Source organism: Gopherus flavomarginatus, chromosome 13 (assembly GCF_025201925.1).
Source record: "Gopherus flavomarginatus isolate rGopFla2 chromosome 13, rGopFla2.mat.asm, whole genome shotgun sequence".
NCBI lineage: Eukaryota > Metazoa > Chordata > Testudines > Testudinidae > Gopherus > Gopherus flavomarginatus.
The window spans coordinates 16385622-16401415 of NC_066629.1; the positions used below are offsets into that span (position 1 = coordinate 16385622).

General features: G+C 51.0%; 1 protein-coding gene across 5 annotated transcripts in view; it reads left to right on the top strand.

The window, feature by feature from the left end:
• The window catches only part of ST14 (ST14 transmembrane serine protease matriptase), a 56489-nt gene extending 43741 nt beyond the window's left edge, over positions 1-12748 (top strand). For all 5 annotated transcript variants that reach the window (XM_050921570.1, XM_050921572.1, XM_050921568.1 and 2 more), the window contains 8 exons: positions 768-872; positions 3364-3471; positions 4965-5078; positions 5455-5577; positions 6056-6242; positions 7733-8007; positions 9037-9173; positions 10109-12748. In XM_050921570.1, the coding sequence (XP_050777527.1) occupies positions 768-872; positions 3364-3471; positions 4965-5078; positions 5455-5577; positions 6056-6242; positions 7733-8007; positions 9037-9173; positions 10109-10270 (1211 nt within the window). In that variant the 3' untranslated portion in view covers positions 10271-12748. The remainder of the gene's footprint in view (positions 1-767; positions 873-3363; positions 3472-4964; positions 5079-5454; positions 5578-6055; positions 6243-7732; positions 8008-9036; positions 9174-10108) is intronic.
• The last annotated feature ends 3046 nt before the right edge of the window (positions 12749-15794 follow it).

Consider the following 15794-nt stretch of genomic DNA (forward strand, 5'->3'; position numbering starts at 1 on the left):
AGAATAAGGAGCAGATAGTTGTAGTCACTGGACCCAGCACTACAGGGAGACAGAGAATCGTAGAAGCAGGACTAGAAAGGACCTCAAGAGGTCTTCTAGTCCGGTCCCGTGCACTTGATGATCAGACTCACTGAATCCATGAGGTACAGATACGCTTGTGCTTCGGGGAAGTCCGGATCAGGATCCAGTCTGTCTTTCTAACCTGCTCTCTCATGTTTGTTCTCACATAATGTCTCATTTTGGCTTCCTCATGCCAAGTGTCCACTGAGTGGAAACGGATGTGGTGAGATGCAAGCATAGGATAGAACAGCTGACCCAGGTCTAGGAACGTCCCAGTGCAGGAAGCAGCGGGTTTTCCCTGGAAAATCCACTCCACTCACACAGGAGCATTCACTCACGCTGGTGCTAGGGTGACTAGATGAGAGGAACAAAATATCGGGACACATGGGAGAGGTGGGGGGGCACCGGTGGAACAAAATAATTTTTTTTAAAAAGGGAGTGCTCCCAGCAGAGCGCCAAAACCCAACAACCCGGAGTGCGAAATATCGGGACAGATGGCTTCCCGACCAAACATCGGTTGGGACGTGGGGCAAATGACTAAATATCAGCACGTCTGGTCACCCTAACTGGTCCAGGTGATGTGTCCTCAGTGCAGCATGTGTGTTCAGAGAAATGGACACACCGAAAATTGAATGCCAGAGGAGCTGATGGTTATTGGCAAGGCTAATGCATGTTGCACCTTTCTCTTTCTCCCTTGTTGCCTGCAGCCTGTCCTGGGAAGTTCACCTGCAAAACTGGCCGCTGCATTGATAAAGTCATGCGCTGCGACGGCTGGATGGACTGCACGGATGGCAGCGACGAACGCTCCTGCAGTAAGTCCTTCCTTTGGATTCTCTTTGCAGGGCCATGTGATGGGATGGAGAGGTCTCTGCAGAATGTCAGCAAGTGGGAGGGAACTTCTGACTTGCTCTGGGCTCTCCCAAGTGGACAGATTGGGATAATGCATTGGGGCTGGGGGCGGAAGGCAGTTCTTGGTAGTCCAGCTGCAGGGCTGGAGGTTAGCCAGGTTGGGATGTCTTTTAGAACCTGTGCATCCTAAGCTGCAAGAAGTACCCTTTACGGGGAGAGATCTCTGTGGAGAAAGTCCTTTCTTCGTTGCTGGGCCCAGCAATCCCCTCTGGCAGCTTGCAGAGCTGCTGTCTTGCTGGAGATGAATTTAGACATGGGTTGCAAGTCCAACGCTGTGTCAGTGGCTCCGGCAGCCAGCTGCGTGATCTGTGGAGTGCACCACCAGCAGATCCTACCAGCTGGGGCTGCCGAGCTTTTGGGAGATGGCTCTACCACGGCTCTACACAGGTTGCTTCAGCTCTGTACATGCGTAGCAACTGATGCAAAGGCGTTGGTGCTGCTGCTGTTCCTGTTATTCGACAGGAATGAAAATGGATCTTGGTGCAGCTGCCTTCATCCCAGCACCCAGCTCACTGAGTTGATTCGAACCCCTTGAACACTGGGGACAGTGTGTGCGTGTGTGTGTGTGTCTGTCTGTCTGTCTCTCTGTCTCCAAAGATCAGCCTTCTGGTGCTGTGGCCTTTTGGCTGGAGACCTGAATCTGACTGTGGGTCAGCTGGTCCTCCCCTTTTCATGGAAGAAAGTCAAACCCTGCTGGCTTGGGGAACACCCCCGACCAACTAGCATCAAGCTCCCAGTGGAAACAGCTTCCTCCCCCAACCTTCAGCCCGGTGTAGATAAGGGAGAATCAGCGGCTTGATCAGTCTGGAATCCCTTTATAGTTTGTGAGCCTTCATTCTTATTGTTGTTAATCTCCCTGCAAAGAACCAGTGCCTGGTGACTTTCACTCACTAACCTCCCTCCGACCTCTGCCTGTTGGAAGATTGTTTCTGCCATTTAATCCTTGCTGATGCTGCTTTGTGGTCCCAACCACCTGGCTCCTGCATGCCCTACGGGGCTGGTGTACCCGCACGCATTTCATTACATTTCAAGACCTGTCATGCTCAGGGCACTACGGTGCTGTTTATCACTCCTTCTCAGGCAGACAATGGGAGGGCATGTGTGTTTGTGGATTCATTTTTGTCTCTCTGATTAATATATAATCCCACAGATAATGTCATTAGCCATGGCCTGGAGTCAAGGGGAGGAGATTGGAGCCTCTGGCTCAGGTCTCGTACTAAATGACAGGACTCAACTCCCTTGGGATGAAAATGGTGTGCTCCTGGCCCATGGGTGCTCACTGCCCCCCTGGGGCGATGAGTGGGTGGTTGGGCTGCCCGGGTGTGTACTCAATGCCAGGCTCTTTTCAAATGAAAAATCTGTTCTCTGGTTCTTTGCTTCCTCACCCTAGAAACACATCAGGCTCTGTCTGTGTGACTGAGTGTGACCAGTTACTGACACAGTAAGCTCAAAACACGTTTACTGCCCTGTCAGTAGCCATTGGCAGCTGATTATCGTGTTCCAGACGAGACCAGAGACTTTCTGTAATGGCTTTGGCTGGTGTTGCTTCCTCCTGACTCTTCCAGTGCATCCCAGAGTGCATTGCTCCATGTGCTTCTGGTGTCGGTCTGTGTGCACGTTCACTGGGCACTCAGTCCTCTGCTGAGGCATGATGGGGTAGCTGCACAGATTTTCCCAGAATTTACTGGGGCAAACACTTTAGCAGTATGGTTGGTGAGGATGCCCAAACTGCATGGAAAAAGATGCTGCCAGGGTGCCACTCAGCCATGCTTGTTGTAACCCACTCAGATTAAGATGTTGCAAATTGGCTACCAAAATATGTCTCTGCATGTAGCCAGTCCCTCGGGCATTTGCAGGGCACCATGTGTGTGAAGCTGATGCCAAGCGCCAAATTGGCCAATGACTGACTGGCTAGAATGGCTAGTTGTTGCAGAAGGTCTCATCTCATCCAAATGCTCAGCCCCAGATGTTGAGCAAGTCTTGGTTTGATGGACTAAACATTGGTCCCCATTTGATGTTAGAGTGGCTCCTGTTTCTCCTCCTTAAGGGTGCATTTGAAAGGTTCTTTGTGGCTTTGAAGATCCTCCTTGGTGTCCCCAAGTTATGGGAGCTGCAGGCTGTCCCTGTACAGTCAGTCGTTCTGGCTCTTCTGTTTGTCAGGAAGGGGCCCAGCCTGGGAGACTGCTAAGCACATTCAGCTCCTGTGGGTGGAGATGTAGGAAGGACTCTGGACCACCCAGGGCTGTGTCCAAAGTATAATCTAGGCATGTCTCCAATGGAGAGGGACCTGCTGAAATGTCACTGTCTGAAACCTAGCACCAGCTGGTAGTTGTGTATCGTACCAGTGAGTGATGGCATCGCTGCATCATCTAACATCTCCCCTTTCCTCTCCAGATTGCACCAAGGAGCAGTTCAGGTGTAATAACGGCTGGTGCAAGCCACGCTTCTGGCTATGCGACGGTGTGAACGATTGTGGGGACAACAGCGATGAGCTGCAGTGCAGTAAGTGACTCGCCCATTGCTTCGCCCAACGCTGAGACCTGGCCGTTAAGTCACAGTGTTGAAGGCCAGAAGAGACCAGCAGAACATGTGGGCTGACCTCCTGTATAGTCCAGGCCACTAACACCCCCCCTTTGCCCCCCCGAAGTCAACAACCACAATCACCCCTCAGGAGAATAAACTAATGTGTGCTGCAGACAGGGAACAGGAGGGACCGAGACCTGACAATGCATGAAAAACACTGGTGGGAAAAGTGCCAGAGCTGGTGAGGTGCGAGCTAGATCTGACTCTAGCTGCAATTGGGGCGACTGTGTGTGTTTAGTTTTAACTGGTTTTAAGAAAGACAGAGGGAGGATCAGCTTTACCTGCAAATAAATAAATATAAAATTAGACTGACTGGAACTAGATTAATAATTGCACTTTTTTCCCACAGAAAAGCAAGAGTTTTATAATAACTTATTTAGATTTCAGAAAAAAGTTTCCTATCCCATGTTCCTGGGTGCCCTAACATCATTAATCCATACAATAAATGCAATTAAATTAAATACCAGCCGTAGTAAAATCAGTTCTGTGGGAACTCTGCTGCCAGCCAACTACTAACCTCCTGCGTGATCTAGGAAGTGCCCCTCAACCAGACCCTTTCAAAGCAGGTTTCTTTTGCAGAGCACCTAGAAAGTTGCCAAATTCAGGCTATTTGGGACAAAGTAGCAGTAGTGTATGGGGCTGTGTAAGGAATAACTAGGCTTGGAAGAGATGGATTTTTGTAAATGTCAATTTCATCGCACACTCAAAAACTGAGGAACAGCTATTTCTGTCGATTGATGATCAAAACTGACAGAGGGGCAAAGTAAGAAAATTGCTGCTTGAGAACGTATTAGAGTTTTGGTTCAAGGACATTTTGCTTTGCATAATTGGACAGGTGGTGTTGACAATTTGTGTCCTTTTATAAAGCTGTAACTTTCTGAATCTCAAAGTCTGGTGTTCAGTAACTATTGCCTGACTCCAGCCCCAGTTTCCAGCCACTCAAAATTGAAATCAATTAAAATTGGAGGGGGGGCGGGGAATGCTTAAACAAGTAACTGCACACCTGTGAAAATTTAACTTAATAGCTCAAAAAAAACCAACTTAAAAATCAAAATCAATATTACCCATCGAAATGACAAATCAATAACAATGGGAATTCTGCCAAGCGTAGGAATAACATCAGTGTTTTGTGGAAAAGGGGAGAAAGAGAAGAGCAGATTCGTAGGAGGAGATGGAGAAAGAAACAGAAGGGAAATAGAACATGAGTGTTGGGTTAAAGGTAAGAGGTGTTAGTCTAAGCTAGAGAACCACAGGGTCCATCTGCGTCCTGCAGCTTCCGTAAGGAATCGCCTTTATATCCCTGAAAGCATGGTCCTGTCTCCTCCATCAGGTGGGTCCCTTAAAGCTGGATCTTTGGCACTTTGTGCCCTTTTTTCCGTTTCTGAGCAGTGGCTGCTTCCTCTCTCTCCCAGAATGCCCAGATAAGAACTTCAAGTGCAGCAATGGGAAATGCATCCCTGAAACCCAGAAGTGTGACGGCAATGACGACTGCGGGGACGGGAGCGACGAGGGCACCTGCAGCAGAGGTGAGGACAGGCTGGGGAGGAGAGTCTTGAAATGGGCACAGTTAGTAGCGAGCCACGAACAGGGCTTCCATTTGCGGGAAATCTGTGGAACCACGACCTTGTGCCAAGAAGGGGATCTCGAAGCCGTGACACAGGGACACAGGTGGGATTCCCGTGGGAGCTGCATGTCACTGGTGTTGCATGTACCAGCATAACCGTGTACCTGAAACACCGAGAGACTCATATTGTTCCCACACCCTTCTGGGAAGGAGCCTAAAAGGCTGTCCCAGACAACATTCCTCCCGGCCTCAGCGTCTTTCTTAGGAGCTAGTGCCTGGGGGGTTCCCCAGCACCGTGCCATCTGGGGCTAACGCTTCTCCCTTTGCCCTGCCTGCAGTGGTGTCGGTCTCCTGCAAAGATTACACCTACAAGTGCCACAACAGCGTGTGCCTGAGCAAGACCAACCCGGAGTGCGATGGGACCAAGGATTGTGCTGATAACTCGGATGAGGAGAGCTGTGGTGGGTGATGCCCCTTCTCGGTGCTGGTGTGGTGGCTGGCACGCCCGTAAATCAGGGCTTAGATCTTGAGACCTGCTAATTATCTTATGGAGTTGGAAAGGGAGGTTGGGGAGGGGATAGTTTGGGCTCCAGAATGGACACATTGTGCCTTTTGGAACTGATTTGTTTTGCTAGGGAATAGCCAGACTGTCATCAAGAAGTTGAGGTGATGGTTTGATCTTTGTTTTTAAATTAAAAACTTTATGTAGGACCTACACAAACGCTTTTATTCACACACTGCTGACTCTGCCACTGCAGTTCGCAAACTCTATTCCCACTGCAGCGATAACTCTAATGATCAGTTGCCAAAGCGATTGGCCACATCAGCACCATTAAATAGATTCCCCAAGGATGGAGCGGGAGTCTGACGAGATTGAGAGCAGGTAACTAACAGGAGTGGTCTCTTTTCTCCGGTCTTTCTCTCACTCTCCCATATCAGACTGTGGGATCCGCTCTTACAGCAAGAAGACCCGGATCGTTGGCGGGCAGGACTCAGAAGTGGGCGAGTGGCCGTGGCAGGTCAGCCTACACGTGAAAGGCCAGGGGCACGTCTGTGGAGCCTCGCTAATATCGGACAAGTGGCTGGTTTCAGCAGCACATTGCTTCCAAGACCAGGGGACAATCAGGTTGGTAGGTGCTGTGGGATTGGGTCTCGGCTACTCTATAGGGTTGGGCAGACTTGGTGCCATGTCAGACACACGCATGGAGGATAGGAATTGCTATAGCAGATCAGACCAGCGGGCTCTGTGGCCTAGTATCCTTCCACCAGTGGAGGCCAGTACCAGCTGTTTCAGAGGAAGGCATAACCAACAGATGTATAGGCTTCCCCTGCCTGTAAGGGAATAACTGAGAATGTTCTCTCTAAAGGAGAGTTTACTCTGATGCACAGGGGATGCTTCTTTCCCTCCACAATTCAGTGGATGCTTTGAATCCTGTACTGGTTCTGGTCCATGTAATGGCTCCAACCCCATTGTTATCAGATGGCAGCCTCTGTTGACTGCCCCCCAGATCGATGGGGATGATAAGTGCGCTGCCACTGGTCATGCTTGTTGGATGGGATCCTTGACTCCTCTCCAGCATCCTGTTGTGGCTGGTAGTTCTTAGCAAGTGGTGGCTCTGCCATTGGACTGCTGGGGGAACCTGCCATGCTTAGAAAAATGGAAGGGTGTGAGTTTATCATCTCCTCGCTGGTCACAGCTGTTTAAACTGCTTCTCGGGCCACCTTCCAGGTGGTTCGCAGTAGGTGCTCTGGTGTCTTGGGAAGCAGCAACACAAGGATGATCTAGTCCTGCCAAGGGATTGGGAGTCAGGAACACCTGGGGTCTATTTCCAGCTCTGCACCTGATTCTGACTGTGGGTGAGACCCTTAATTTCTCTGTGCCCATCTGTGAAATGGGGATAATACCCACCCTTGTGAAGAGCTGTGAGAGGTTTTTGGATGCCATGGAAGCGTACGGTAGTGGCATTGTGCTGTGCATATTCTGGTAGAGAGCTTTGCAGGGAAGCTCCATGTTCTACAAAATAGCCCAGCAGCCACAACGGAGTTCTGAGGGGCTCCTGGGAGCCCTATGGAGCTGGTCAGAAAATGGGCACTCTTTTCCCCCCTATGGCGAAGTTCAATTTCAGTGAAAAAATCAAAATGGGAAGTGGTGCCTCATAGGAGTTGTAGATTGGCTGCCTTATGCTCCTGTTCCTCCTAGGCCAGGTTCCGTAGTCAGACTAGATCTCTCATTCTGCGCCTCTCATAATAGGGGCAGGTCATTGCATCATGGGAATCAGTGACTGTAGTGCATCATGAGAGATGTAGTCTATCTGGGGCGTCCAAACCATACAGGAGAATGGGGGCATGAGGTACCTGAACTACTGCTCCCATGAGGCTTCGTGACAGGATAGCCCAAAGAGTCCTAATTCAATTTTCAGGCATTTGTTTGTTTGACCAGAAACCAGACATTTCCGTGGAAAACAAAGGCTATTTTATGGAAATACAATTAGTTGACAACCCAATTTTGTTTAAAAAAAAATTTTTTTTGCTGGAAAACCTTTTCCCAGTCCAAACCCTGCCCTAGAGCTGTATCCAGTTTCACCCCACGTCACCCTGTGGCATGTTTCTGTGCAGTTACTCAGACCCCAAGCAGTGGACGGCCTTTCTAGGGCTTCATGACCAGAGTGACCGGAATAACAAGATGGTGCAAGAGCGGAGCATCAAGAGCATCATCAGCAACACCCAATTCAACGACTTCACCTACGACTACGACATCGCTGTGCTGGAGCTGCAGAGTCCTGTCGAATTCACCACCACTGTCCGGCCCGTCTGCCTACCTGATGCCACCCATGACTTCCCTTCTGGCAAGGAAATCTGGGTGACTGGATGGGGGGCCACCTCGGAAGGAGGTGAGGGGGTCACCTGGGAAGGAGTGAGGGAGGTAGGGCTGGATGCCTGTAATTGCTCTGGGTGCACCAGATGCCACTTGGCTGATCAGTGTGTAGACCGAGTGGGGAGGGGAAGAGCCTACAAGGTCTTGGTAGAGACTCACCTCATTGGAAACTCATTCAACCAATAGGCCGCCATTGTGGGGCCCCTGTGCCGAGAATGAAGGCATGTTTCCAGCAGCTGAGAGAGAGGATGTTTTGGGACTGTCTGGAGTGAGTCCAGAGTCTGCTGCCAGACTTTCCCCTCAGCCTGTGCCACACACGCTGCCCCCAGCCCTTGTAGCTGGTTTTGGATCGTCTTGCTGGGAGAAAGTGGGCTCCCGTCAGGAGCCTGGGATGCAGTGATGGGGAGAGGTCAGGGCGAGGCTGGTGGCAGGGCCGGCTCCAGGCACCAGCATTCCAAGCTGGTGCTTGGGGCAGCAATCTGCAAGGGGGCAGCAGTCCCTGTTGTTTTGCCCCCAAGCAGTATGCCGAATTGCCGCTGCGCATGGCGGGAGCAGTCCCTCTGCCCTTAGGGTGGCAGGCACGTTTGCGCGGTGGTGGCAATTTGGCAGCAGCTTCTATGTTTAGCTGAAGCTGCCGCGGTCAGCTAAACATAGAAACTGCCACCGAATTGTCGCCACCGCACAAACGCGCCTGCCGCCCTAAGGGCACACGGACTGCCTCCGCCGCCCACAGCGGCAATTTGACGCGCTGCATGGGGCGGCAAAAACTGTAGAGCTGGCCCTGGCTGGCGATCAGTAGTGGGACTGAATCCGACAGGAAGGAAGGTGTCTCTGGGGCGCAGCTGGGTTCTGAGGGCTAGAGTTTGGGACAGGGTCTGGGAGGGGCTCGCTTTGGGGGAAGGCGTGAAGGGAGAAGGGAGCATGTTGGTGAGGAGAGCACTTGTTCGCTCGTAACCCTCAGGGCGCTGAGGATTAGGAGTTGGGGCATGTGCTCCCCACCCTAGACTCTATGCACGGAGGGGACTCCCATCTCTGGTCCTTATAGGTGCTGGTGCCACCATCCTGCAGAAGGCGACGATTCGAGTGATTAACCAGACCACATGCAACACACTGCTGACCAACCAGATAACACCACGCATGATGTGTGTGGGGATCCTGACGGGGGGTATCGATGCCTGCCAGGTAAGGGCCTCTGGGTTTGGAAGGGATTTGACCAGATTGTGCTGAAACCCCGGGAAGCGAGGGTAGCCCTTTCTTAGCAAGCTAGGTCCAACACCGTGGCTTACTTTGTGTATCTGTCAGCCCTGGTGCATTCTGGATACTTAGGCAGTCTCTCTCCTAGGGGAGATTTTATTTCCTTAGTGTTAATCAATGGGAATCGCTGATGTTGTCCTTTAACACCCCATCCTTTGGAGGGGAGGTGTGTGCGGGAGGCGTTGTTTGGCTCTGGATTCAGATTTCAAAGCATGGGTCACCACCATTTGCTTGTCGATTTTCATCCAGCCCTGGCTCGCTAGTGCCGGGAAGCTGTTGCTATCGGATAGCTGTTTGCCTGACTCCTCTGGCCTACCTCCCCGGAGCCTCCGTCTCCACCCGCATTGCAAGGACTCTCCTGCCTCAGCCAAGGATCAAGATAAGGGCCGAGACAGCTTTTAGTGCTGCTGCCTGCATAACAGGTTGCCAAGACGGTTCTATTCACCAGCGTGAAATTCGCTGGAAGACGGGACTTCTGTTCCCCAAGTACCATCAAGGTCCCAAAGGGAGGGGAAAAGCTGAAAGAGAAAGTTAATGCAAACATCAAGGCGCTTCAGACACTCTTACCTCCTGCAAGGTCTTTTTAGGTGAAAAAACAAACTACTTGGGAAATTCCCATGTGAAAACTTCAAGTTACAGTGAGGGTCGATCACCCTCACAACTCTTACCCCACCTCTAAACACACTCCTGTGGAAATGACCAGCGGACGTAACTTCTAGAAACATTCCACGTCCCTTACGAATTCCTTCGTTTGCTTAATAACTGTATGTGGGCAGGGGCACGTTTTTGTGCTCTAAATGGAGGAAGAGCCCGAAGTGGGAGGGGATTAGCCTGGTTTAATCTGCGGTTCTGTTTCCATGCAGGGGGACTCGGGCGGGCCGTTGGTTAGCGTGGAGAACAGCAGCAGGCTGTTTCTGGCTGGTGTGGTCAGCTGGGGAGATGGCTGTGCCCAGCGGAACAAACCAGGAGTCTACACTCGGGTCTCCAAGCTGCGGGACTGGATCAAACAGCACACCGGGATCTAGGAGGGCTCCAGCGACGGGCTCTAGATCCAGATGGACACGCAGGGCAGGCGGTGCCTCTCGCGTTCGGCTCTGGGTCTCTTTCAAGCCGGTGGTTGAAGACACTCCCAGCTGATGTGAAGGGAATCGTGTGTGTATGTGTGTGTCGTTTCCTCCTCTCCCCCATGGGACTGGACCAGCAGGATGCCTGGCCTGTTCGAAGGCATGGGGGGAAGGAGTGGGCAGCTCGGATCCTTTCTCGTATTCCCTCCCCTCCTCCTTCAGGGAGCTGCCCCTAATGTGAACTTAACCCCTACCTCTGGTGAGCAGGAACCTCCAAAGGGAGAGGGTAGGAATCCCACCTCTCCTCTCATCTCACCTCAGCATGAACTGTGACGGGCGGACGTTCTGGAGGGAGTGCGGAGAAACCCCTGCTCATCCTAATCCAAAGGGACAGGGCTGCAGCAGCCACCAGGAGGTGCTGCACCAAGGACACGCTTGTCCATATGTAAAGTGGGGCTGTGTAATTGTGCGCGTGTGTTTCCAGAACTGCCCAGTTGATGGCAGGTGATGGCAGAACTGGGTTTTTTTTTAAATTTTATTTTGATGAATCCTTTTGTTTCTGACCCTGAGATTGACATGCTCGTGAGATGGAAATTCCTTGTCTTCCAATCTTCCACCTGCCCCTTCCGGCCTGTTGTGTCCAGACACCCGCTTAGACAGCGCGGGAGGGATATGCAGCTTGAGTCATCACTAAACTCCCATTCAACCCCTACTCTCTGGTCCTAGCAGCCACCTAGGTCCTGTTCAGATGGACTTTTAGATACTCGTTTTTTTAACCATGTTTGTGGTTGTTTTTGGACCAGGTTTAATTGTGAGGAGCTCCAATCCCCCTGACAATGCTGCATGGGGCAGGTTAGATGTCTGTATTGGTTGCCTACTGTTGAATGACCCCCGCAAAAACTCCTCTTGGGGACTCCAATAAAACACTTTTATACAAGAGGTTTAATATCGAGAGGTAAAATCTCCCTTGATCTGTCAATGATCTCAAAGCTAACCCTGCTTGCTGAGCACTAGGCTTGTGTACCCTGCGCACTAAGGGATCTATCACATAGGGGGATGGATCTACAGAGCCTGCATCTCCTTGTGAGAGGGGGTCGTGCCAAAACTTAAACACAGAGGTTTGGCCACCAATCTCGGCACGCTGCTCAGATCCATGCAGGGCACTCCCTTCCAGGTCTTGAGGTTTCTTGGCAAGGTTTGTCACACATTTCCACAAGGAAATGCACTGTAGCCTCTGTTGAGGGGCATCTGGGGGTCACATTGCAGAATTCCAGATGAGCCAGTTGCTAGTAAGTTGCAGGGTGAACTTTGCCCTCCCCCCTGCCCCCCGTCTGCCTGTTTTTCACAAGAATGGTTTAAATGTGTCCACTGGAGAGCCTATGTGTGTGTGCGCGCGCGTGTTATCTATCTTCTGACCTGTTTACGGTCAGATTGGCATTGCCACAATGTGCCTTAAGTGTAAGATATGAAGTGTGATCTCATTAGCTGTCTGTGAAACCCCACGCCTGTCTGTGGGATGTGAGCGCCTCCATCCTTTACCTGGTTCTTTAGTCCTTGCAGGAGGCCGAAACCTCAGGTGCCATATGAGATTGTGGAGACAAAGGGTCACACGGTGGTTGCTCTTCACGGTACCCCAAAGTAGGCCCTCAGGCAGTGCGTTGAGATCCTGAGCACGGGGCCGACCCTGCAGCTCTTATGGGGACCAGTGGGAAGACTCTCTAATGCCTTTGGGCAGGACGTAGGCAGGGCATGGATTGGGCGCCCCAAAAGGAGACTTCTGGCTTCTTGGGAACATGATTGTAAGCCCTGTTCTCTGTGTGTGTATGTGTAGTGGTGATCTAATAGAAGCTATTTTGTGGTTGGCTAGCATTGCTAAGGGGACAAGGTGGGAGTAGAGACCTGTAGGTACCTGTAAATGGCCCCTCTAGGAATCTTTGGTACTTCCCTCTTCTTGCCAGTGCTGGGCCCCAATCCTGGATTTGCTGGCACCTGGCTCATCACAGGATCAGGCAGCAATCTGCCAGGAGAGAGGGGAGCTGATAAGCGTGTAAAACCATTTGCTCCTATGAACAGCTTGCCGCAGCCCTAATAGAGAGTGTTGCCGTTTTAGGAAATGTCTCTGCCTGCTCCTGGTCCTTGACGCAAGCCGGGCTGGGGGAGGGGGGGGCGCTTGATGGCTTTTTAATCTTTTATTTTTTTAAAAGGAATGTTGCAAAATGATTTCAAATGTGCTGATTTTTGATCTGGTTTCCTTCTGTATATATTGCTCCCTACCGTAGTGTTGTACATACTTCAGAGTGAAGGAAGCAGGCCTCTCCTGCTCACTATAACCTCCTTCTGCATTTCTTTGTTGTAAAGTCACTTTTGTAAAGATCTGAATGAAATGGAGAGGCTTGGAGAAAATCTGTATTAAACTGGGGATTTTTGTATTATTCTGAACATTTCGTTCTTTATTTTGCTGCACTCAGAAGGCTTGGGGCACTTCGTAAACCTCGCTGATCTGATCTCAAGCTCCTCTGTGAGGGAGGGATTGTTGTGCCTATTTCACAGCTGGGGAAACTGAGGTTCAGAAAGGTGACTTGACCCAAGTTGCAATGGGGAAGGTCTAGGTTGGATATTAGGAAACACTATTTCGCTAGGAGGGCGGTGAAGCACTGGAATGGGTTACCTAGGGAGGTGGTGAAATCTCCATCGTTAGAGGTTTTTAAGGCCTGGCTTGACAAAGCCCTGGATGGGATGATTTAATTGGGGATTGGTCTAGATGACCTCATGAGGTCTCTTTATAACCCTAATATTCTATGATTGTGCAGGAAATGGGTGAAAGGTTACCAGATTTGGTCTGAAATTCTAACAGTGACAAAGCTGCAGAGAGGAAGCATGGTCCAGTGGTTAGGGCGCTGACTGGAGGCCTGGGTTAAAGTCCCTGCTCTGCCAGATTTCCTCTGTGACCTCGGGCAAGTCACTTAATCGTGCCATGCCTCAGTTTCCCATCTGCAAAATGGGCTAGCCTTGTTCTACTTCACAGAGTGTTGTGAGGGTCAATCTGTTACCCATCATATGGGGCTTGGATGCTCTAGGGAGCGGGGTCAGGTACGTACATCAAATAGGTGCTTGTGGATCACTCCAGAGGGTACCAACAGCCAGCCAACCTTGTTGCAGCAGCCCCCTGGGCTGAGCTACAGAAGAAAGCTGAGTGCAGCAGGGTGAGTAACCCTACGAATCTCTATCCGGTATCAGCCGCTGGCGGCCTCTGCTATTGGTGCAGGGCAGTGTGATGGCAATTTGTACTTATGCTCTCAGAGAGCGGGGTTTTCACTTTCCCAAATCTGTCTGTCATGAGGCATTGAAACAACCCAGCGGCTTTCCATCCCCCTCAGTAAGCGCTGCTCCCTGGGAACTGCCTACATGGCAGTGGCGTGAGATCCCTGCTCAAGGCACACCTCTGATCCTGGGCCTGGGGAGAGGAGGGAGGGTTAGCTAGTGATCTCTTGGGCTGTAGGAGCATCCTGAGCAGAGCTGGCCAGAAAGTCAAATGCTGACGTTAGGGCTGCTCAAACCTGGGCTTCGGCCCATTGTGGGGATGGCATAAACCATACAACTTGACTCCAGACCTGGGCTCACCCAAGCTGAGGTTCACCGGATCCTGGGCTTTGACTGACTGCCCGGTGTGCTCACGTACCTATTAGCCCTGTGATCAGAGTCCTTTCCCATGCTGGACGGCGGGATGCTCTGTAGGAAAGAGCCTTAGCATGCTGCACATGACATGGGCCTTGCCAAAGGCTGGCTCGGTCACAGATGGCAGTATAAGGAATGTGTAGTAAGAGGAGGCCCTAAGATGTAAACTTTGGTATCAGAGGCCTGAGGCCTGAACTAAAATAATGGCCAAGACTTTGCTAACATAAAGCAAAGTGAAGCTGTGAGCCAGAGGCAGGCCCTGCTCACAGAAGCTGGCAAGGAAAGGGCTGATCCTGCAAGAAGATACGTACCTAAAAGGTACTGAACACTAGAGATCAGAACATTCACATACTTGCACATTCCACACAGATAACAAGGAACAGACTGACCCATCCCAATGACAGGGGCAAAAGGATAAAATGATGGATAGAGTTGTTGTGATCGAACCAACATATACAAGGTGAGAGGCAGCACCTTACTACGTAGAGGGGCTGCACCTCAATATGTCAGGAGTGATGTGTAACTTGTTTGTACCTGTGTATAAAAATGTATTCCTGGGGCGATGTCTTTGTCCGGCCGAGGGGGCAGTGGAAAGTCCCGCCACTGACTGAGCCGGGTCCATTGCCAAGAGGCACTTTCTTGTAGTATGCCCTCAATTAGGCTAAGAAACCTACAGGGAACTGCCATTGTGTCCAAGATGGCTATAAACCTAGCAGACGTGACTTTGCACCTTACTAGAGTCTGTGGTCATTGGGGGTTCTCGTCGGGTCTGCTATCTGCAGAGCTGGGGCAGCACACAGGGTGAGCTCACGCACGCAGCCGAGTGATACCAACTTTGGAGAGAGCAGAGCAGAGCACCATACCAGTAGTGCTTCTAACGACAACACCTCTGACAACACTTCTCTGACAACAGAATGCAGTGGGAAGTCTCGGTGATGTGAACTGGCTGTTTGAAGGGGGTGCCTGGAATTCTGCACTCAGGACACCTGCCCATTGGCACAGAATAGGCTGCTGCAGAAAAAGGATCTCCTAGAAGGGCCTTGATTTGTGACTGGAGCAAATTGGATGCAGGTTGTCAAACCTAGTAAGAGACTGCCTCCGGTAGCATCCAGTCCAAATAGACAAGAAAGAGGGTGGGAAAGGGGCACAGAAAGGTGGAAATAGAACCCAGGTTTCCTGACTGTGGTGCCAATGCTCCATCAGCTAGACCATGCTTTTCTGCCCTTAGTCTGAATGACTCTTCTTCAGCTGTACTCGCCCTGCAGTTCAGTTTCTGGGGCTCTCTGGGCCCAGGGTGGGTGGATGTGCTTTGTGTTGCTCCCCCTCCCTAGCTAGTGCTTCCTGTGGGTTTCCTTACTGGGTCCTTCCAAGTATCCAGTTGTGGGGACTTCCTTGCTCACCAGCCAGGACTGAGCATGGGGGAAACAACTGCCTCGTTTGTCAGCAGAGAGCTCTGTGGAGGTGAGGCACACAAGAAGGGAGGATGGAGTGTGTCTGGGCTTGTGTGTGCGCAGAAGTTACTCCAGAATAAGGCAGGGTGTGAATTTAGTATGCTGTAGCTATCCTGGAGTAAGAAGTTCCCCATGGAGAGCTATTCCATGATAACACTAGTAGAATCCTTATTCTGGAGTAACTCTGCTGGCCAATTTCCCCATGTAGACAAGCCCTTAGAGTTTACATGAGCTTTGCTGTAATGAAGCACTGTGACCATTAGATGGCAGTGCAACCCACAGCCAATTTAGGATGGATTATAGCTCAAATCTCTGGTAGTTGAGACAGGAAAGGCTGATTAGACCCAGTCTGTTCCCTC